The sequence below is a fragment of the Garra rufa genome, chromosome 16 (assembly GCF_049309525.1).
Source record: "Garra rufa chromosome 16, GarRuf1.0, whole genome shotgun sequence".
Lineage (NCBI taxonomy): Eukaryota > Metazoa > Chordata > Actinopteri > Cypriniformes > Cyprinidae > Garra > Garra rufa.
In genome coordinates this window covers 38,478,022-38,503,259 of record NC_133376.1, presented here as the reverse complement: position 1 = coordinate 38,503,259, position 25,238 = coordinate 38,478,022, and the positions used below count along the sequence as shown (strand labels likewise).

At 36.9% G+C, this 25,238-nt stretch overlaps 1 protein-coding gene across 1 annotated transcript; it reads right to left on the bottom strand.

The window, feature by feature from the left end:
* Positions 1-5,076: 5,076 nt before the first annotated feature.
* slc26a2 (solute carrier family 26 member 2) lies at positions 5,077-23,866 on the bottom strand. The gene is made up of 4 exons (XM_073820492.1): positions 23,676-23,866; positions 13,615-14,220; positions 10,618-11,357; positions 5,077-8,547 (listed from the first exon to the last, which is right to left on the bottom strand). The coding sequence occupies exons 2-4, from the start codon at positions 14,200-14,202 to the stop codon at positions 7,773-7,775; spliced, it is 2,103 nt and encodes a 700-aa protein (XP_073676593.1). The 5' UTR covers positions 14,203-14,220; positions 23,676-23,866; the 3' UTR covers positions 5,077-7,772.
* Positions 23,867-25,238: the final 1,372 nt, after the last annotated feature.

Sequence of the window (25,238 nt, the reverse complement as noted above, 5' to 3'; positions counted from 1 at the left end):
CTGATGACCGATAATTAATGGCACAATTACACTTCATTAAAGCGATGAGATTCACAGCAAACGAGAGTCTAATCAATACAGAGACAGTTCTTCAGGATCACACTGTTTATTACAGCATTACTGCTCTCTCTGCCTCCTACCTTTTCCTTTTTTATTTTTATTTTTGTCATGATGGTGAAATTATATCCACAGATAAAGAGAATATGTATATTTTAAAGCCTGTTCTTCATTTAAAGTACTTATTCACTATCACCTTATTTGCATGACAAGCTCATTGAAATATTTTCACTGGCAAAGCACAAATATGCAATTTACTCACCCTCAGGCCATGTAGATGTAGATGAGTTTGTTTCTTCATGGGAACAGATTTGGAGAAATTCAGCATTACATCACTCGCTCACCAATGGATCCTCTGCAGTGAATGGGTGACGTCAGAATTAGAGTCTAAACATGACAATAATTCAAAATCAATCTACGAAATATAAATCCATCAAGATGCTTTAACTTAAAGCCATTGATACCAGCTAAACTATGAGTCGTCTACCCATAATATTGCTTTCTCTAGTGTAAGGGCCTACTTCCCAGGAGCAAAAGAGAGAAAGGATGCATGAAATGGACGTATAGTACTGGAACAAATAAGGTCACATTTTTTCCACTTGAAAACAATGTGTAGAAACTTCCTTTACACTAAGATACTGTCATCCAACTTTGCAAAAGAAAAGTATCGTGTGTTTACTACTATTTTTGTTGACTGTTTTATTGTATGTGATGTGTCTACGTGCATAATTATGTGTATGTGTGATCATCCTGGACAATATTTAAAGGAATCCCTGTTTTAAAAAAAAACGTATATGCTGGTTAGTTAGGTTTTGATGCTGGGATGCTGTTTTAAGATGGCCTTTTGCTGGTTTATTATAGGGATCAGCATAAACCAGCTAAAACCAGCATCCCAGCATCAAAACCTACCTAACCAGCATATGCTGTTTTTTTCAACAGGAATATTTCAGCCAAATATGAAAATCTGCTGAAAATGTAGCATTGCAAAAATGTAGTATTACATTACTCACCAATTGATCCTCTGCAGTGAATGGGTGCCGTCAGAATGAGAGGCCAAACAACTGATAAAACCATCACATTAATCCATTCCACTCGAGTCCATCAGTTAACACCTGGTAAAGTGAAAATCAGCATGTTTGTTAGGATGTTAACTTTTAACCGTCACTTCTGGACAAAATATGAGTCATAAAGAAGCAATATTACACCACTAAGAGTGTGATATTGCGTTTATAGAGGGATACTCGGATGTACACAACAGCATTGATTGCACAGTTAGTGTACTTCTAAATACATTGTTCTGCTCATTTATGCTGTCTAAACCACGGAAAAAAAACGTGTGGAAGCTGCTAAATCATATAGAGTAGGAAAGGGCGCAAGACTTTGACTGAACTGAAGTTAACAGCTGGTATAGATACGTAAGAGCATTATTAATTAAGATATTAGACTAACATTTCACCTACCTGACCGGAAATGATTCCTGCCCTGGAAATCCGGGTTCAGTTTGGCCAACCACAAACGCCTTTTGTTCCTCAGTTTTTTCACTATTCTCCTTGATTTGTTATAACGTTTGGCAGTCTATAGTGCTCCAAATGTTTTTCCCGGTCCGACCAATTCGTACAGCCCAAAACCTGACAATAATTTACCATTTTCGGCAGCAATAATCAGCAAAATATGCAAGTTCCGTTTGGTTCAGTGGCATTGTTTATATTCAGTGCCAACTTCATTTCACTCGGCGGCCATCTTTGAAACGCCTCTCAGACATGCAAGTGCAATGGGGAAACATAAAATTCTCCAAAAGTGTTCAACAAGCTTACGATTAAATGTCATATTTTAAATCACCAATGAAATCTCACAAGAACTGCCTTATAATTATGGTTCCTTGTGCTCCAATAGCGCTAAAAAATGGCTCTGCTTTTAATGGCTTTTAATGGCTCTGCTTTTAACTACAGCTGAAGTGACGCGCTGCTTTAACTAATCAACGATTGGCTGTTACATTAAGAAGGCGGTGCTTCGCGGCCATAATGAGCCATGGCTCTGTAATGAGCATTGCATTTTTCCCTATTCAAAACTATACAAGTGACACCTCTTGGGTGAAAACACTCAGTTCCACAGCACAGGTATGTAAATAAATTAGAAACAAGCATGGAGTGTCTTTAAAAACAAATAAATAGTTTGTGTGCACAACTATTTTCTTTCAACATAGATTCAAATCTCAAACTGAAAGCTGAGCCCGACTAATCCAAAAACATCACTTTAAAACTAGTATCAAAGGATTGTTGAGTTGTTTTATTAAAACCTTATTGTATTAAAAGTTTACTGTTTTATGTAAAGTAGACTAGTGTGATACAGCATTCATTCTTCAGCTCATGTTCACAATAAAACAGGGTGATTTTAGATAGGAACATTGCTCAGTGCATTTGTTGGTTGTGTCTTACAAGCTGTTGTTGAAAGAAAAAATAATACAATCTTGTTTTCAATATAAAAGTCTCTTCTACTGACTCTCATAAAAAACATGTCTCTTGTCGCCATCTAATGGCGGAACAATGTAACGAAATATCCATTACTAATACAAAGAAGTTTCTCAATACCAAATACTATTATTAAACACTATTATTTATATAAAATATTGTAAAATTATAAAAGTTGCTACGCAATTCAGACAAAAGTACAAAAGCAGCACGCGTACATACAGCATTGGTATTATAACAATATGAAGTTATTATGAGATTTTGCACAAACTATTTGCTCTGGAACAGATAATTATGTGAACAAAAATAATATGGCTCAAGTTTAACCACAGCGGCAAATTCCAGAAGAACTGGCCGAGATAAGGCTGCTTTCGGCAGGTTCATGATCGCTGAATGGAGTTCACATCTCCGAAAACATGGCACCCATTCACTGAAGAGGATCCATTGGTGAGCAAGTGATGTAATGCTACATTTCTCCAAATCTGTTTTGATGAAGAAACAAACTCTTTTACATCTCAGATGACATGAAGACAAGCAAATTTTATTTTTGAGGTGAACTATTACCTTTAATATCAACATGATTGTAATACCTGTGCAACCACATTTTTGTTCATGTGATATTCCTTAAATATGTTTTTTTAAACTGATGATGGTAATATCTAGTTTAACAGTATAGTATCAATGTACTGTTTGACCATTATTCAGTATATGAATGTTTACAATGAATACATGCTTATCTCCACTCCAATGCATTTTTGCATTTAAACACAGGTTGTGTGTATACAGAGGCCTCGTCCTTGTCAGGATCCCACTGAAATAACAGACAGCTGCTGTCTCTTCTGCCATCCCAACACCTGCTAATGTCATTGAGATGCTCCATGTCTTTCAGACACCCTTTCTTTCTGGCTGCCTTGTAGATGTGACAAAAATAAAACACTTTTGACAGGAGACAAACTGGCCGTAGAACCTGAAGGCATCATAAACTGCAGATGTGCTGGCATGCGCAGTTCTCACGCCAAAATTTCCTATAAAAAATTACCTGTCAGCAGCTGCATAAAACTCTGGAATTTAGTACATTTTCATCTGCATAATGCCATAAATTTATTTTTGACTGATATGCATTTTAGTGTTAAAGCAATAGTTCACTCAAAAATAAACATGTTGTTATCATTTACTCACTCTTATGTCATTCCAACCCTGTTCTATATGATTTACTTTCTTGAGTATGTGACATATTTTAGACATCCCTCAAAATATCTTCTGTGTTTACAGAAATTGGAATAAATGAGGGTGAGTAAATGATTAGCTTTTTCAGGTGAACTTTCCCTTTAAAGACTTGACATGATCTCCTGCAGAACAATGCTGCACACTGGTGGTGGCTTTAAGTTAAAACACCTTGTGTCAAAGCATGCACTCAATTGAATGACTTTGGGTTCTCCTCACTCATTTTAATTTTAAATTTTAAAAATGATTAAAATTATAAAAACACAAAGCACAGAATAAAATAGTAATTCAGCAGAGGAAGCACCTAATGCAAGAGGAAATTAAATTTTGTTGATTTCCAATCAAGACAAAGACAACTTGGCTTTTTGTAAACAGTTTATTTTATAATAATTACAAGACAAATTACATTTATAGAAGATAAAATGTCACAAATTAAATATATTTGGTTCCTTCCAATATCAGTGATTACAAATAATCAATATGTACAGATATGGAAATACCTGAATTTGTATATACTGTATGTGACGCTGGCCCACAAAACCAGTCATTAGTAGCAAGGGTATATTTGTAGCAATAGCCAACAATATGGGTCAAAAAATATATTTTATGCCAAAAATCATTAGATCATGTTTCATTAAGATATTTTGTAAATTTTCTCCCATAAATATATGAAAATTTAATTTTTGATTAGTAATATATGCATTGCTAAGGATTTCATTTGGACAAATTTAAAGGCAATTTTCTCAATATTTCAATTTTTTTGGCACCCTCAGATACCAGATTTTCAAATTGTTGTATCTCAGCTAAATATTGTCATATCCTAACTAAGTTTATTCATTTAGCTTTCAGAAGATTTATAAATCTCAATTAAAAAAAATACCCTCATGACTGGTTTTGTGTTCTAGGATCACATATGTGACCCTGGACCACAAAACCAGTCATAAGTTTAAATTTTACAAAACTGAGATATATACATCATATGAAAGCTCAATAAATAAGCTTTCTATTGCTGTATGGTTTGTTAGGATAAGACAATATTTGGCCGAGATACATCTATTTGAAAATCTGAAATCTAAGGGTGCAAAACATCAAAATACTGAGAAAAACACCTTTAAAGTTGTCCAAATTAAGTTCTTAGCAATGCATATTACTAATCAAAAATTACATTTTGATAGGTTTTCAGTAGGAATTTTACAAAAAATCTTCATGGAACATGATCTTTACTTAATTTCCTAATGATTTTTGACAAAAGAAAAATCAATAATTTTGACCCATACTATGTATTTTTGGCTATTGCTACAAATATACCCCAGCGACTTAAGACTGGTTTTGTGGTCCAGGGTCACATATAGAGATATTTTAAGAATATAATTATACTAAAACAAAGTAATACACACAGAAACATCCAAAAAGCATGAACTAAAAACTACTAGAAATGTTTCAGTAAGTAGTATCACCATATATTCTTAAAAAAAAATAAAGGTTCTTTATTGGCATTAATGCTTCCGTAAAGACCCTATAACATTCATAGATCTTTCCATTGCACAAAAGCTTCCTTTAAGAAAAAAAGGTTCTTCTATGGCATCACTGTGACAATTTCCTTTTGGAAGAGTGAAACCACTACATAAGATAAAAACTACATAAATAGTTCCTAGTTTGCCCTTAAAGGCCTATGTTTGAAATTCTATTTCTATTTGTGCAAGCATTTTAGAAAAATCATCTGTGTTCATACCCGGTTCCAATTCAGCCAATAGGAGGACAGATTGTGTCATTTCCCTGAGCCTGGGTTTGGTATGCAGTAACAGATCATCTGGCTATGTCTCCTGTTCCTTCAGACCTGTTCAACAGGTCTGACACAATGCCATTAAAATAATCTACCTGAGCCCTCTATACTCTCTATGTGGAATGAAAGCTGAGTCAAAGAAAGTCCTGACCAAACATTTTTATTTGGCTCCTTCAGCAAAGCTTTTTAAGAAAAAAGATGCACTTTTCAAAAGCTACTCTTTGGCTGCACATTCACAGTGACAAGGCACATTGGTACACTCTCTAATGTCGATTGACATAATCATACGACTGGGTGAAAGAGTTCAACTAACATTCACCCAGACAACAAGCGCTCAGTGTATCCAAGTTTTATGGTCATTTGAACTAGCACAAGCACCCATAAAGCTGGGTAAATGTCACAACTGAGATTATATAACATATAATTCTGACTGAATGAGAAAAAAATCTAGAGTGGAAGGAGATAAAGAATAAATAAACAAGCTGGAGCCTGTCTAGCATAAACCATTTCTATTCATGTAGAAAGTCTGATGCCTTAAATACTGAGTTTTAGCCATTTAAATAAAATTGTGTAAATGATACAAACATTCTTTTTGACATCCTGAAAAATTCTGATTGTCGTCCTGACTGGAAAAACGTCACGAAAAACAAAGACTTGCAGTTAAAGTTTGAACTTCTATTTAAAGGTTCTGTAAAAAACAGTGTTTTGCAACAAACTGCTTTTCATCAGCAATTACAGTTGAGGTCAAACGTTTACATCCCCCTTTCAGAATCTGCAAAATGTTAATTGTTTTACCAAAATAAGAGGGATCATGCAAAATGCATGTTATTGTTTATTTAGTACTGACCTGAATAAGATATTTCACACAAAAAATGTTTACATATAGTTCACAAGAGAAAGTAATAGTTGCATTAATGAAAAAATGCCCTGTTCACAAGTTTACATACACTTGATTCTTAATACTGTGTTGTTATCTGAATGATCCACAGATGTGTTTTTTGTTTAGTGATCTTTGTTCATAAGTTCATTGTTTGTCCTTTCCAACAATGACTGTATGATTTTGAGATCCATCTTTTCACACTGATGACAACTGAGAGACTAATATGCAACTATTTCAGAAGGTTTAAAAGGAAGGAACCATGCACTAAGAGCCAGGGGTGAAAACTTTTGAACAGAATGGAGATTTTTTTCATTAAAAAAAAAAAGATTTGATCTAGAACAGAGTGTACATTTTTCTTATTTTGCCTAAATATCATATTTTTTCATTTAGTACTGCCCTTCAGAGACTACATAAGATAGTTACATGTTTCCCAGACTGAATAAATTCAATTTACCCTGATCTTCAAATTTAAAATGTTTTCACCCCCAGCTCTTAATGCATGTTTTCTTTCTTCTGGAGCATCTGGGAGTGTTTGAACCTTCTGTAATAGTTGCATGAGTCCCTCAGTTGTACCCAGTGTGAAAAGTTGGATCTCAAAAATCATACAGTCATTATTGAAAAGGGTCAAAATACACAAAAAAAGCTAAAAAAAAAAAAAAAAAAAAAAACACTAATATGTGGGACCTGAAGGATTTTTCTGAAGAACAGCAGGCAGTTTAACCATTTAGGACAAACAAGGGACTCATAAATAACTATCTCTAAAAAAAAACACAGCTGTGGATCATTCAGGTAACAACACAGTATTAAAAATCAAGGGGATGTACTGTAAACATTTGAACAGGGTCATTTTTTATAAATTCAACTATAATTGTCTCTTGTAGACTCTATGTACACATATCTTATGTGAAATATCTTATTCAGGTCAGTACTAAATAAACAATAACATGCATTTTGTATGATCCCTCTTATTTTGGTAAAATACTATTTTGCAGATTCTGAAAGTGGGGTGTAAACTTTTGACCTCCACTGCATCTTTTAACAAATATAAACAGATGATTGTCTGTGCATTGTAAGACATTTTGAAGACATAATTCTCTCAAAAATGAAAACTCTCATGTGGTTCCAAACCTGCACGACTTGATATTTTAAGAAATGATTTAGTGATTTTTTTTTAATGCAAAGAAAGTCGATGGGGTCTAAAACTACACTGACTGGTGCACAGACAGAAACATTCTAGATATGTTCTTTTGTATTTTGTATTTACAAAAGTGATACAGATACAGAACGACATGAGGTAATGTAAATGATCATATAATTCTGAATTGACAAAACAAATATCAGATCAATAAATTATCAAGTATTACACAACAGTGTCACAATCGCCATTTTGTGACTTCAAGCTTTGAGCATAAGAGATGGCATCACTAAGAGTGTGAAACTGTATTTCTTTAGTCTCTTTCTTTGGGTCATAATAGCCTCCCCTACGCAAAGAAGCAATGACAGAGCTGTTGCATTGCGCCAAAAGCACATTGATTCCCAGCTCCTTGTAGTCCTTGCATACCTCTTTCAAAGCATTGACTCCAGCAGTGTCCAGAAACAGTACTGGACTGCAGTCTAGGACCAGTGTGTGCACACTGTTGTGCTGTAGCAGATACACATTGGTGGACACATCCATCTCTTGCTTCTGGTCGTCTTCACCTTGTTTCTGATTCCTCTGCTTCTCTACCTTCCTACGTCTGGCCTTTTCTTTAAGCGGATCCAGGCCCACATTGCGGTAGAGCGACTTCTTGAAAAGAGCTTGGTTGGCATAGTAAATAGGAGCCTCGTATCGGAAAACAGCCACCCCTGGCTGGCTTTGGAGACCCTTGTAGGACCCAATGTCTTCAAAGAGCTCACGGTCCCCTGCTTGGCCCAGCTGACGGACTTGGGCGGACTGGGTTCGGCCAAGGACACAGAATGCAGAGACAAGGACTCCAACCAGAAGACCTAGCTCGGTGTTAACTAGTGCTGATGTACCCATAGTAACCAGCCAGATGATAGTGTCCACACGGTTGACACGCCACATTTGGGGAATGTCCCCAAACTTTCGGAGTGCCCCCCGGAGGTTGACGACTATGATGACGGCCAGAACGCATCTGCAAAAATGAAGAGGACACAATTAGGTAAAGTCTAGAAAAGGGATAGGCAGCGTCGGTCGTGAAGTGCCGCTTTCCTCCAGAGTTTAGCTTCAAACCTAATTAAACACACCTGAACAAGCTAATCATAGTCAGGGTTCAGAGTTGGAGCTAAATTCTGCAGGACATCGGTACTCCAGGCCTATCCTTGATCTAGAACAGGGGTGGTGAACTCTGGTCCTAGAGAACTGCAGCCCTGCAGAGTTCAGCTGCAACCCTAAATAAAACTCACCTGGGTGTAGCTTTCTAGTAAACCTTCAGACTTGATTAGCTTGTTCAGGTATGTTGGATTAGGGTTGAAGCTAAACTTTGCAGGTCTGCAGCTCTCCAGGACCAACGTTCGCCATCCCTGGTCTAGAGCATAGGTCTTCAACCCTGCTCCTAGGGACCCATTGTCCCATTTCTTTCCAGCCTGATTTGGCACACCTGGCCTGTGACTTTACAAGTGATCCTGAAGACCTTGATTAGCTGGTTCACTCATGTTTGATTAGGGTTGGAGCAAAACTCTGCAGGAAAGTGGGTCCCCAGGAGCAGGGTTGAAGACCTATGGTCTAGAGCAGAAGACTTCAACCCTGTTCCCGGGAACCAACTATCCTGAAGAGTTTAGCTACAACTCTAGTCAAACACACCTGAAAAAGCTAAATCAGGGTCAGGGTTCAGAATTGGAGCTAAACTCTGCATGACATTGGTACTCCAGGACTGACGCTGCCCATCCTTGGTCTAGAGCAGGGGTGCCCAATCCTGTTCCTGGAGATCTACTATCCTGCAAAGTTCAGCTCCAACCCTGATTAAACACACCTAAACCAGCTAATTAATCTCTTAGCTAGCACTTGATAATTACAGACAGCTGTGTTTGAGCAGGGCTGGAACTAAAGTCTGCAGGCAGGTAGATCTCCAGGAACAGGATTGGGCACCCCTGGTCGAGAGCACAGGTCTCCTAGGAACCCACTGTCCTGTTTCTTTCCAACCTGCTTCAGCACACCTGGTCAGTGACTTTTCAAGTGATCCTGAAGACCTTGATTAGCTGGTTCAATAGTGTTTGATTAGTGTTGGAGCAAAACTCTGCAGGAAAGTGGGTCCCCAGGAGCAGGGCTAAAGACCTATGGTCTAGAGCAGAGAGGTCTAGCTACAACCCTAATCAAACACACCTGAAGCGGCCAATCATGTTCCTCAAGACTGCTTGAAAATTGCAGGCAGGTGTGCAATTTCCAACTGGAAATAAACTTTCCAAGAAAGTGGGTCTCCAGGAGCAGGGTTGAAGACCTCTGGGCCGTATTCACAAAACATCTTAAGGCTAAAAGTAGCTCATAACTTGCCAATTTAGGAGAAAATCTTAAAAACAGTGGGTGTGTCAGTCACGCAATTTTTTTGGTTTTGGAGATTGTCCCAACAAATTTTCCATTGATTATATCCTTGTTTTCATTAACAAGTTAGGCAAGAAGTAACGGCTGTTATTGTTTCCAGTTTGGTTTTCTTTTACGTTTGCATATCTTATCAGCCATGATTATTCTATTCTGTTAATAAAAAAGGCTGTTTATATGCATATCAGCTAATTGTTATGGGAAGCACACAAGTAATAGACTGATAATCAGCTGAACATATACTTGTTTAATTTGTGACACCTAGCCTGCACTTTAAAATCTTGATGGCAACATTTTAAAAAAAATCTTTATTTGAATATGGTAGATTAATATCATGCTCTACAATATTTCTATGAACAAATCTCTGACAGAGACCCTTCCCCTATCAGCCAATCACTGTGTGCATAGTTAATAAGCTTGCTGACATCATCCATAGCAACGAGGTCAACCCCGTCCCTACACTTAGCTTAAGACTTCTCTTTATTTCTTAGTAAAAGTTTGTCTCAGCAGCTTTGGAAATAAGAGAAAACTCTTAAGCTCTTAAGCTAAAAACTTTTATTGCTATTTAGGAGAACTCTTAATGGTAAGATAAAATGTTTTGTGAATACGGGCCCTGGTCTAGAGGAAATAGACACAATTTCAATATGGAAAAGTACTAATGTTTACTTACTTCTGCAATGAGTAGAAGGCAGGTGCAATAACAAGCATGACGAGCAGCAGCGCAAGAGCAGTCACCAATCCTGAGACCTGAGTCTGGCAACCTGTGGACTCTTTCACAAGAGTCTTGGTCAAGGCAGCGCTGGTTGTGAAACATCGGAAGAAGGAAGGAATGATATTACAGAACCCAATAGCATACATCTCCTGGTTAGGGTCCACTATATAACCATGCTTCTTGGCAAACATCTCGGACAAAGACACAGTAATGGCGAAACCAACAAGGGCGATTGAGAATGCATCAATTGCGATATTAGGTATGAGAGACCAGTTGGGAAGCTGTGGTGGCATGAAGCCCGTGGGAATGTTGCCAGCTACGTCCGAGCCGTAAGTTTCCTCAAACTGTCCAAAGTGGGAAGCTAGAGTAGCAGCGATGACCACAAAGAGTTCAAAGGGAATAGGAGCCTTGAGCTTGGCCTTAAAGCGATCGTTGAGCTCTTTGGTGGGTATGAGCACAAGCAAGCAGACTATGCTGGTTATGAGGTCACATATGTTGGTATGTCCCAAATTTTTGAACAGATTGATCCAGGTTTTAATGAGCGAACCCCAGCCTTGGGCACGAGGAAGGTGAAGGCCCAGAAAGTACTTTATCTGGGACGTGAGGATGGTGAGAGAGGCACCAGTTGCAAAACCACTTAACAGAGAGTCAGAGAGGTAGACGGAGACAAAGCCAACCTGTAGGAGACCCATCAACACCTGCAACCCAAGCAGAGAATTAATACATTTAGGGTGTGTTCACACTTGTTGTTCAGTTAGTTTGGTTAATTTTGACCAAAAAGGAAAATTACACATTTGGTCCTGGTCAGCTTAGCTTTCACACTGGCATTTTTGACAGTGAACCTAAAGCATGGCTGTACAGTGCGTCATACATCAAAATGCCAGTTAAACGTTTAATTCACATGCTGTTCTGACTCACGCCTTTTCTGAGCACCTACCTGAAGCGCAATCACACACCTGTCAAACAGCGCCTGATTACTGGGCTAAGTTGTCTTTCGTGTCTGATTGATTTAGCATCTAATAGGCTACTGTCAAAAACACATGAGGTTCACATATAAACACAATTGGTTATGTTGTAAAATAAAAGCAAACAGTTGAGAGAGAAACGGGTGCAAGCAGCTTAAAGCGACAGGACTAAACACTAAAAGCTTGTCATTAAAGCAATAGTTCACTAATTTCATTATTTACTCATTTACATGTTGTCCCAATCCTGTATTAATTTCTTTCTTGTGCTGAACACAAAAGAAGATATTTTGAATAATGTGGGTAACTAAACAGTAGCTGGTCCAGATTTGATAGTAGAGGGGAAAATACTATGGAAGTCGACAGCAACTGTTTGGTTACCCACATTCTTCAATATAACGTTTATGTTCAACAGAAGAAATACACTAATTCAGGTTTAAAACAATGATGGTGTAAAAATAAAACACTATGACAGGATTGACAGACAGATGATAGAATTTTCAGTTTTGCGTGAACTATTCGTTTAATGTTAATAAAACAAATAGTTTGGACACACCTCCCCTTCAAAGAGAATGGGGAAGTGTGTCCAGACTTTTGACTGGTAGTGTAAGTAGTGTTTTACTTGATGATTTGTTAATTTAATTTCTTGAATGTTTGGCTACTGCTAAATACTGTACCTGAAAAATAAAGCACTGTTTGTTTTATTTGTACATTATGCGTATTTGTAATGTATATCTTTGTTCTTATTTTCTAATAACAAATATAAAATAATGACAAAGATTTTTATCTTCACCCACTTTGGCCTAAACATCTGAAATTCTTTTTTATTTTATATTTTGTTATCTTGAAAGGCTTTTTTTTTTACAAAAGGGAAATTAGTATTAAATAGTAAAGCCACCATGAAAAGGAATCATGATGAAATCATGAATCGTGGTATTCCTGAAAAACAATTGTGATATGATATTTTTGCCGTATTGCCCACCCCTAACTTGTGCTACAACTGTTTGGCATGTGCTACAAAACATTCAATCTCTGTAGCACTAGTGCTATGTGCAAAAAAAAGTTAAAGGAATAGTTCACCCAAAAATAAAAATTGGATGCTTATCTGCTTACCCCCAGGGCATCCAAGATGTAGGTGACTTTGTTTCTTCAGTAGAACACAAACCAAGATTTTTAACTCAAGCCATTGCAGTCTGTCAATCATATAATAGCAGTCAATGGTCACCGAATCTTTGAGAGTAAAAAAAAAACATACACAGACAAAACCAAATTAAACCCTGTGGCTGATATAAATACTGTTCAGTTTCTTGCACAGACCGATCATCTGAGACACCTCAATGTATCGTCACAAGCCACAGGGTTTAATTTGGTTTTGTCTCTGTATGTTTTTTTTTTTTACTCTTAAAGATTTGGTGCCATTGACTGCCATTATATTACTGCAACGGATTGAGTTCCGGAACTCAAAAAAAAAGAAAAGAAATGGTGAGTTCGACTTAATGCAGTGCTGTGAGTGTATGACATCAAAGTACAGCACCGTTTTAAGTCGAATACACCTAATGCCACCTGCTAGACTAAGCGTGCGTGTACTGTATATGATTTTATTTTCACCACCTGCAAACTCACAAAGAGCTCATATAAAGCACTTCCTCCTGGTTGCTCCACAGTTGCCCTCTGCTCATTTGTTTTGGATACACCACTTTTTTACATCATTAAATCATATCACATAGTATTGCGTCTTGTCATTACTTCCTGTTTTTGGTTTGTTTAAAGTATTTTGCATTCATATTTCATTTGAACCACATCAAAGTTGGTTTTCAGTTCACTTCCAAACAATCCCTTTATCGGTCTCAGTCCGCTTGTTTGGTGTGCAACAGGGTTCAGATGGCGGTGTTCACACTTACTCAAATGAACTGCGCTAACAGAGCAAATCGCACCAGAATTTGTTTTAATCAAACCAAACATGACAAAAAAATTCCATGATAGATGGACCAACCTGATAGACTCCTGCTGTAAAAGTTAGTGTTGCTGCCACCATGATTGCATAGCAGCTTCGGTCACAGATTGGACCAGTGCTGTTGTCCACATTTCCAAAGGCGGTCTGATTGTTGTCCGATGGATATCCTGCCAGAGTAAGTTCCCTGTCCACGACCTGTCCCACCAGAAGACACAATACCCCAAACATCCCAACAGAGATGTGCCTGGAGGTGCCCAGTAGGGCATAGATAATGCTGGCAAAGAAAGAGGTATAGAGTCCATAAATAGGGTCTTGTTCTGCTAGTAAAGAATAGGCGATGGACTGGGGAACCAACAGGATGCCCACGATAAGGCCAGACATGGCATCCCCAATGATCCAGTTTTTGAACTGATATTTTGGCAGCCATTTAATGATTGGGACGGAGTCTACAACCAGGGCTTTGGCTCGGGCAGAACTGCAGGAACACTTTTTTCCCACCTTCCTTCTCAACACTTCCTTCCAGGGCACCTTTTCTTTTTCTCGCTCTTCTAAAAGAAAAGGAAAATCAGGCCCCTTCTTAACATCATCCTCTGCTGAAACACTGTCGCAGACTTCTTCAATTGGCATAATGTCCAGAAACTCTCACTGAAACAAGACAAAAAGAGAACAATGATTTGTTGGGCTTAAGAACAGTTTGATTTACACAGATAAAGAAAGATAAAAGGGTGTATCTTGGTTTATGGTAGTCTCGCGTAGCCAGACCTTCAGCCATCAGTCTCCCAATTCATGGGAGCTTTAATTGGCCAAGGCCCGCCCATAAGGCCGTTTGACCGACATGTCAAACAACCAATCACAGTTCGTTTCGTTCAGCGTCACGTTTCGGGGTGTAGAAATGCCCCCACAACAACAGACTGGCGTGCAACAAGTCAGTCATTGAAATAACCAGCATTGAAAGTTAACGAAGAAGAGGGAGAACAAGCAGTAAGTCAGTAATTTGTTCGCGAACGACGCAAATGTATATAACAACAACGGCGTCTGCATAAGCACCTTTTAGCAAAACGCGAGTAAATCAGTCTGCGCTTTGTTTCCCGGCGGACCAAAAATAAACGCGACACTCGCGTGTTCCGGATATCCGATCAAATTCAACTAATCAGATCACGACTTCGACATTCCTGAAGTGTTTCCAGTTAAGTGTACCATATGCATCAGATGTTTAGCCAACGTTCCGTGGGCGTCACGTCTGAGGCTGAGACTAGGTTTATGGTAACCTCAAGTATGATCATTTACTCATTCTCATGTAGGGTGACTAGGGTTGTAAATCGGAGCCTTCAAGACGATTCGATACGTTACCGATTTCTTAAGCCAACGATTCGATTATTTTCGATACTTCAGAATTCCCAGTGATACGATGCGATTCGATCCGATTCAATACTAGGTATTTTTACATGGTATCTATTAAGTTTCAAATAAATCAACAAAAATAGTAAATAATTTGCCTTTTATTGAGAATACAGAAACAGTATTCACATTATGTGTATGTTACACTATAGCAGTTGTGCTCAATGCACTGCAAATAGAACAGCAAATAGAACAGCAAATAGAACAGTTACTGCATCTACAAAGTGCAATCAGATAAATTGTAATAAGAACAAAATAAAAAAAAATTAAGTCTAATATAGTGCAGGTCTCCTATGGCCAATTAGCCTATTCACTGTTTAAACAACGTAGATAGACTGTGACGCATGTGAAGCAGTGTGAAGTAGAAGACAATAATGAGGTTAGCGCCACCCGCAGCTTAGGAGTAGGTAGTATGCTTACGTCGGAGCCATAGACAGTAATAGAAAGGTCGAAACGGATGCTAAAAATTGACAGGTGAACAAACAGGCGGCAAAATAAACACATTAATCGATACTCTTGCGGACGAATTGATGCATTGAATCGTCGGCTGCATAATCGATGCATCGATACGAATCGATTAATATTTACACCCCTAAGGGTGACCACCTGCTAATAAGCCCAAGGGGGGACAAGGGGTATGTTTCTGAGGGACAATGTGGGACACTGCCTGGCACCCTTTAGGGGCTCCCAGAGATCTGCTTTGGTGTGGTGGGGGGGGGGGGCAACCTCATATTTTGTCATAGGGCCCAAAATTGCGAGCGGCACCCCTGCCTATTCCCCTAAACATGTGTAATTGCTGATGCATGCTTATGAATAGGCCAACCAATGTGTATTTTTTTTTCTAAATAAAGATTCATAATATTTTGAACATTCAATTAATTGACAGATGCACTTCCACTTACGATTTACTTTAGCCATTTAATTTTATTTATTTTTCATTACAATTTATTCACTTTAAATAAATTAGAATATAAAATTATAGGATTAACAGGAATTGTAGTTGCTCAACACCACAGGAACAGTTGAAAAAAAAAAAAAAGTCTTAACTCACAACTCCAGAGGTTCACAGAACGAGAACACCTTTCAGCCACAAATATTCATTTTCCCAGTCTTTCTTGTACCCACACCTTCTCTTTTTAATTGATGATGGCGGTGCCTCAGACTCAGTCTCTTTCTCCATTTTTCGAATTGGAAAGCGCGCATCTAAAAGTTCCTTCCCAGTGTGTCTGGTATGCACGTGAGAGCGCTGTCATGACAACAACGAAAAAGTTGACAACAACCTAGTCAGCAGTTCAAGTGAGGTGTGGGTGTGGCAACAGTAGCGTGCTGAACTGTCAAGTAATGTTCGTTTGGCTGCCTGGGGCTCGAGGATATAGAGTGACCGACTTTTTTTTTGAGCAAGCATTGATTATGCGTGACACGGTCTCAATTTGCGGGACGCATGAACTGGGCTTCAAACGCTGTGCGCGCAAGCGCTACGCGGGACGTGTGGCCACCCTATTCTCATGTAGTTTCAACCCTTCTTATCTTTCTTCAAAATTACCTATCAGATTCAAATTACAAGCTTCTGTTTCACACACACAAGGAATGTGTGATTTAAACCATAAAAACATCATAAAAGTAATCCATTAAACTCATGCACCGCACTGGCATGAGGTAGTCATGTGGTCTTTTCTGATTACTCTTAGGGATAGCTCACAAAAATGAAAATTCTGTCATTAATTACTAACTCTCATGACCTTAGTTTATCTTCAGAACACAAATTAAGATGTTTTCATTAAATCCGAGAGCTTTCTGACCCTGCATAGACAGCAGCACGACAGACACGCTCAAAAGGCCAGAAAGGTAGTAAGGAGATTGTTAAATGTGACATCAATGGTTCAGCCTTAATTTTATGAAACTACAAGAATAATTTTGTGTACAAAGAAAACAAAATAAGGTTGAACCACTGATGTCACATGGACTATTTTAACAATGTCCTTCAACCTTTCTGGGACTTTAACATTTCAGTTTAAGTAGGGTCAGAAAGTGCTCAGATTTCATCTAAAATATCTTAATTTGTGTTTCGAAAATCAACAAAGATCTTACAGGTTTGGAACAACATGAGGGTAAGTAATTACTTACGGAATCTTAATTTTTTGGTGAACTATCCCTTTAAGATTTGTTGTTGTTCTTGTAGGCACAACAACAATTGTGTAAAGGAGAAAAAAAATACTTGCTCTCCTAAAAAGAGATTAGAAGAAATCAATTCATCAATGTCAGTATCAGCAGACGTTATTCTACAATCACTTACACAATTTATTAAGTCCTTGACTTTCTTAATTTACAAAATCCAACTTCTTGGATCCCACTTCAGAAAACAGATGGCAAATATTATCACTCATTATGACTGCAGAAACAAAAATGTAAGAAGCATCTGCCGCAGTCTTACTACTTTGCCAACTGAGTCTTCAGAGATCTGCTGCATGATTTGGTTTGTGTTACAGAAAAACTCACTTAGAAATAACACAGAAGGACCATAAAGTATTAACGATGAAATAAAGCAGTAAAATGTGTACTTTAGGTTAATTATCAACTACTTAGAAGTACATAAATGACACAACACAGTATGATAACTGAGTGCATTAACTACTGAGCTGGACTGTTTGCAAATAGAAGACAGTAATGTCTTTTCATGCTCTTTACTATAATATTTTTCATTGCTGCTTGACACCAAATAGATTTCCTATGGGGTATAGCTTGGAAACGTTTTACAATCTATACATAAATGTATTAAAATGTCACAAATATCACAGATCTCAATACATGTTTCATTCTAATAAGCTGCAACAAATAAGCATATTAAATGATTTCTTAAGGATCATGTGACTATAAGCGAGTAATGATACTAAAAATGTAGCTTTGCATCACAAGGATAAATACCATACAGTGCCTTGCAAAAGTATTCATACCCCTTAATTTTTTTTTCACATTTTGTTTTGTTGCAGCATTATGTTAAACTGCTTTAAATTACTTTTTTTCCACATCAATCTACATCTCATACACCATAATGTCAAAGCACAAAACAGGTTTGTAACAACTTTACAAATTTATTAGAACAAAAAAAAAAAAAGCAAAGATCCCGTTGCATAAGTATTCACACCCTTTTCTGGGACACTCGAAATTTAGCTCAGGAGCATTCAGATTGCTTCTAGATGTTACTACACTTCAAGTGGAGTTAAACTGTGGCAAATTCATTTGATTGAGCATGATTTAGAAAGGCACACACCTCTCATAAAAGGTCTAACAGCGGAAAATGCATATCAGAGCAAAAACCAAGTTCTGAGGTCAAGATAACTGCCTGTAGAGCTCAGTGACAGACTTGCGTTAAGGCAATGATCTAGGGAAGCGTTCAGAAAAAAATCTGCTGCATTGAAGGTTGACAGAAGCATGTAGCCTCCATTATCCATAATGGAAGACGACTGGAACAACTAGGACTCTAGAAAATGTCTGCCAGCCCCCATCCAAGCTGACAGAGCTTGGGAGGTGAAAAGGTGAGGCAAAGAATGGCAGATAATTCCCAAATGCAGATGTGCAAAGCTTGCCACATCATACCCAAAAAGACTTGAGGCTGTAAAGGTGCTTCAACTATGTACTGAGTTAAGGGTATGAATACTTATGCAATGTACTTATTTCAGTGTTTTATTTTTAATAAATTAGTAAAATTTGCAAATCTGGTTTTTGCTTTGTCATTATTGTGGTGTATGGAGTGTAAATTGATGTGGGGAAAAACTAATTTAAAGCAGATTAACATAATGCTGCAACGAAACAAAACGTGAAATAAAATGAATACTTTTGCAAGGCAGGCACTGTATGTGAAAATATATATTTAAATTGAGATACAGCTATTTGAAAATCTGGAATCTGAGGGTGCAATATAAATATTGAGAAAATAAAAGTTTTGATATAATTACAGCAGGAAATTTACAAAAGATCTTCATGGAACTTTACTTAAAATCCAAAGGAATTTTGAGATCAAAGAAAAATTTATAGGGCTACTCGATTTTGGCAAAAATCATAATCATGATTATTTTGGTCAATATTGTAGTCACTATTATTTAACACACTGGGTCCAAAACTTTATATTAGCGATCAATTTAAAGATAGCAATACAAAAAAAAAAAAAAAAAAAGTGGTTTTTTTTTGGGGGGAAAAAAACTGAATACTTTTATGCAAGTCTAAAGTAATTAACAATACTACAGAAAGTATTAATTATTTGAACATAAAATACAACAGCGTCCTCACTGTAAGAATTAAACATGCTTTGTTTCTCATTAAAACTACAAAAGTCCTTCATTCAAGAGCAATGAGTGATTTTTCTCTTTGTATTTTTACGTTTTATTAATATTAAGCACAGAGACGGCAGAAGGAATATTATTTGTTGAAAGCGCACCACTGGAAAGGGGGCAGAACGGGGCACAATAATTGTTTCATCTCGATTACAGTAATTTCATAATCGTTTGAAGCTGAAATCGAAACTGAATTTGGATTAATTGCAAAGCCCTAATTGATCATTTTAATCCATACAATGTAATTTCAGCTATTGCTACAAATGTGCTCCAGGGTCACATACTACAATAGAAAACTGTTTTTAAACTGTAATATTTCACAATATTGCTGTTATATACCATACTTTGTAGAATCACTAAGTGAAGCATAGAAAGAAACAAGATCATCTTCATGACAATAACCGTCTCCGCCAAAGTGATTCCAATTATTACAAATCAATCCGATTACTAAGTACTTCCTCATTCAAGTCAGAAGCAGTTATTGCTGATGAGCTGCTGAAGATGTTCTCAGAGAAGCAGAGAGGCCTGATGACGTCCTCAACAGTGAGTACAATCATCAGCCTGCATGGAAAATGATGCTGCCTCCCTCCAGCATTATAATCAGCTTTTCCCAGCTGTTCAAATTACGCCTCATCCCACAAAGATACCCATCTCTACACTGGGAAGGTAGCTGAGGTGACCATGAGCAGAGTCTTGCCAGGCAAACATCTTTGAGTCAGTTTTTGTTTCTAGTTTCTTTGTAGCTTGACTAACTGGGTGAAAAAGGAACAAGAGATTCTGGCATTGGTCACACACACCTAGAAACAATCCAACTGAATGCAACCTGTGGGTGACAGGCAGTGTTGTGCCTGAACGAGTTCATTGAACGATCGTTCATGAACTCGTTCATAATTTGGGTGAACGTGAACTGAACGTGCTGTATATCTGCCTGATGAACGTGAACGTGAACGCGCTCATTCTGGCGTTTATGAACGTCGTTCTCTCGTAGTTCAATTTTGTTCTAGAGAGTGCCAGATTTCCATGGAGCCAGGCAAAATCCCGGCTATAACCACGGACTGTACAATATCTACGCTACAACCGCTACAACACAATCTAAAACGGGCCTTATTATATAGGGAGAAAGACGGCAACAGCAGCCACCACAGAGTCGCACCGCGCATGCGTCATCAAATTGCGAAGAATGAATGGAGGCAAAATCCGATGAAGGTAGCGGGTACTACTTTATGAATGAAACGTCATATGTCCACCGAAAATAATTTTTAAATTTCTTTCTTAATTCCTCATTAAAAAACATTCAAGCAGCACGTTCTTCCTCATGTTTCTGAGAATATACTGTAGGGTGAAAGTAAATGTTTGCTAATATTATAATATTTTATTACTTCCCTTGCAAAACAGGTAATAAAATGTTACACTAGCGTTCAAATGTTTAAGACTTGTCTTTAAAGAAGTTTCTTATGCTCATCAAGGCTGTTTTTATTTGATTAAAAATACAGAAAAAAAGTAATATTGCATGTTTTTACAAATAAAATAATGTTGTTGTTTTTTTTTTAACATACTTTAAAATAGAATTTATTCCTGGGATGAAAAGCTGATTTTTGTTTATCAGCTGTTACTCCAGTCTTAAGTGTCACATGATTCTTCAGAAATCATTCTAATATGCTGATTTATTATTAGAATGATCAATGATAGATAACCGATTGTGCTGCCAAATATTTTTTTGCAACCTGTGATTTTTTTTCCAGGATTCTTTTATCAATAACAAGTTTAAAAAGTACAGTGTTTATTTAATATATAAATATTTTCTAACAATCTAAATGATTTATTATTAACTTTTAATAAACTTTTAATTATTAACTTAATACATCCTTAGTAAATAAAAGTATTAATTTCTTAAAAAAAAAAAAAGAAACAATAAAAATTTACTGACCCCAAACTTTTGAATGGTGGTGTATATTATAAAAATAAAATAATAAATAACCAGTCCAACAAAATAGAGCTTATTCAAGCAGCACGTTCTTCCTCATGTTTCTGAGAATATACTGTAGGGTGAAAGCTGCAGCTGGATACGAGTGTGGACTGAATGAGGGGCAACAACTGGAAAATGCCAGTATTCTTAGGGTAACAGCTTGCAGCAACATACTTGAAAAAGTAAAAGAACTATGAACTAGTTCATTTTGGAACCTGCGAACTTAGTTCAAAAAATTTGAATTATGAACTATGAACTGAACTAGTTCATTTTAAAATGTGTGAACTGAACTTTGAACTAGTTCACGTAGAAAAAGAACTTTCCCAACACTGGTGACAGGAACCTCAGGGCACTTCACAAGCTCAGTGAGAATCCAGTCAGTGAAAACTTGTCTTGTCAGCACAGCCAACAGGGTTTTGTACATGGCCTAAAAAGCAGGTTGAAGTCAGATACTGTTTAAGGTCACTAAAGTCATTCTGAACAATTGAGAGCATGCAAAGACTTACAGTATCTCACAAAAGTGAGTACACCCCTCACATTTCAGCAACCACTTTAGTATATCTTCTCAAGGGACAATACTATAGAAATGAAACTTGGATATATTTTAGAGTAGTCAATGTGCAGCTTGTATAGTAGTCTAGATTTATTGTCCCCTGAAAATAACTCAACATACAGCCATTAGTCTAAATAGCTGGCAACAAAAGTGAGTGATAAGTGATAACAGCAGTATGTTGTTTAACCATGCAAAGCCACATGTCCTATTCATCATGTTTATGTTTTTGTCTGCTTGACAGGACCATACAAAGTTGTGTATCTTCTATTAGAGCAGTTAAAATTAGGTGCTTTAAAGTTCAATTCTCTTATATTGACCACTGGATGTTCAACATGGCATCTCATGGCAAAGAACTCCCTGAGGATTTGAGAATTAGAGTTGTTGCTCTCCACAAAGATGGCCAAGGCTATTAGAGGTTCTGTAACACCCTAAAACCGAGTTACACTACAGTGGTCAGGGTCATACAGAGGCTTTCCAAGATGTGTTCCATTCGGAATAGGCCTAGCAAGGGTCGATCAATGAAGCTGAGCACTCATTCTGTGCATCAGCTACAGATCCTAGCTTTTAAAAACAGATGCATGAGTGCTGTCAGCATTGCTTAGCGCCCATTGAAGCTGCATTTAAACTGCATTTTGGAAGTTCAAACTCAGGGCACCATAGAAGTCTATTATATGGAGAGAAATCCTGAAACGTTTTCCTCAAAAAACTCCATGAAGAAAGAAAGACACGAACATCTTTGATGACAAGGGGGTGAGTACATTATCTGTAAATTCTTGTTCTGAAAGTGAACTACTTTTTTAAGTGTGAGAGACAAAGAGAGAGAGATTATACCTCTTAAAATTGTCCCACCCAATATTTGTCTAGGTGTGAACAGGCTTTCTTGGAACACTTTCTTAATTAAATCAGGGAAAAGCATCTTGTGACCTGATATTTAACGCTTTAAACACCTATGGATCATTAACAAGTGTATGCAAATATGGCAAAATGGGACCTCACGCTTCATTTTGTGATTTGTTGAAGTGCCCTTTAGGGTGGTACTTTGTGGTCCATTTAGCAGTTGAGGGCGGCAACTTGCGTCACTACAAGATAACGTCCAGTCTGAGACAACACACACAGGACATGGGTTTTGCATTTAAAAAAAAAAAAAGATATAGTCTCAAATGTAGAGTCATAAATCAGTCCATTACATTAGTAGTCAAACTGGGTCACTCGACAGGAAACTTCGAAGTCAGATATAGACTGCGCATCGCTTTTACATTACGAATTCCTAAATATGTAAGTAAATAAACAGATATCAAAATTATTGATGCTGACGTGTAAACGTTGTACACCCCATGAGCTCATCCGCAAAAGTGCCTTGAAATGCCGATGACGCGCGATCAAAGCGAAATTTTGTTTACACTAAACAGAAATGACACGTTGCAGAAATCAGAAGTAGCATTTTAAAACTTTGAAGCAACATTCAAAAACCAAATAGCCTGAAAATTTTAGACAAGACAATTTGCAAACTTAACTTTTTTAACTTCCAAACTGTTTACTGATGCCTTTTATCGCTCATATGAAATGTTAGTCAGTTTTGCAAACTATACATTCAAACAGCAGGAATGCTACTGCTACTGTAGTTTCATCAATTACAAGAACTTAAACTCAAACTTCAACTTCTAAATTAAACTTGTTTAATCGTCTACAAATATATGAAAGAACAGGAGCGGTGTTAATATAGGAACAGTGGCTTGTTTCATGCATCGCTCTGACTTCATGAATGGCACTATTGAAAACAAAACTGCAACGTGTACATCTAACTCAATGTATCCACTTTAGGAAAAGTTGCAAAGATTCAATGTTGAAAACTCACCTCAGACCGGCTGCGCAATGAGATCGTTTCATTTATTCATCCATCCAAGTGGACCTCTAATCACTCAAGAGCTTCACCTAAAGTATACCTAAAGTTCAGAATCTATTCCGTGACATTTGAAGCCACTCTAAATTTGTAATATCACGTGGACAGTGTAAAAAAACATTACGTCTGGTCACGTGACTACTAATTCCTGGTTGGGTCCGAAACCTAAAACACTGCTTTCTCAGTATTCACAAAGTTTTCGGAGGACGACCGCACAACCCCTCTAAAGTTTCAACACAGCCCCTGTGTCCCGGGTTGCAAATATACTACTGTGAGGGTTTGACTTATGAATATTAATTTTCCGCGCTCAGTACTTTGACCTGATTGGCCACGCGCAGACATAGGCAAGTAGGGCTCATGAATATTAATTAGAGTTTGTAAGCTACGTCAGCGTTGTCTGTTTAATAGTCATAAATTAAACCTTCTCAATAGTATGATTCATATACAATTTGACACATTATGCATTACACATTATGACCTAAGGAACAAAACTATAAAAAGTATCTATTTTGTTTTTTAACGAAGGAACACTGCAACGTTTTAGCTGCATGTGCACCGAGTCCATTTTACAGTAAAATTAACTCAACAGATGGAGATAATAAAGTAATAATTTGTCCTTTACAGAACAAATATACTTTGGTTTTATTGCATACTATAGTACATAAACAGTGGACCAGTAATGTGCAATGTGTAAAGCAAATCTTTGATGTCAGGGTAACAATAAGATTAGACGGCTTTAGTAAACATTCAGTTTAGTTAATCTAAGCTTTCGCCTGTGACTTATCTTACTTTTAGAGCTGATTTGATTATTTGAAAAGATCTGATTAAATGCCAACAACCAATGCTGAAATGAGCTCAACAATGCTCAAAGATTCTTAATTTTTAATGATTTTTAATGTTTTTCAAAGTCTTTTCTGCTCACCAAGCCTGCATTTATTTGATCCAAAGTACAGCAAAAACAGTAAAATTGTAAAATATTTTTACAATTTAAAATAACTGTTTTCTATTAAAATATATTTTTAAATATAATTTATTTCTGTAATCAAAGCACAAATTTTGCATCATTACTCCAGACTTCAGTGTCACATGATCCTTAAAACGGTTTTAAATATTGATAATAATCAATATTTATTATTAATAATAGAATGCTCCAATACTTTAATTATATCAATTAAAGAATTATAGAAATTAATTATAGAAATTAATACTTTTATTTAGCAAGGATGCTTTGAATTGATCAAAAGTGATGATAAAAACATTTATAATGTTACATAAGATTTCAAATAAATGCTGTTCTTCTCAACTTTTTATTCATCAAAGAAACCTGAAAAAAACACTACTCTGTTAGCTGTTTTCAACAAAATAATAATAAATGTTTTTTGAGCAGCAAATCAGCATATTAGAATGATTTCTGAAGGATCATGTGACACTGAAGCCTGGAGTAATGATGCTGAAAATTCAACTTTGAAATCACAATAAATTACATTTTAAAATATTTAAAGTATCTTACATAGTAAG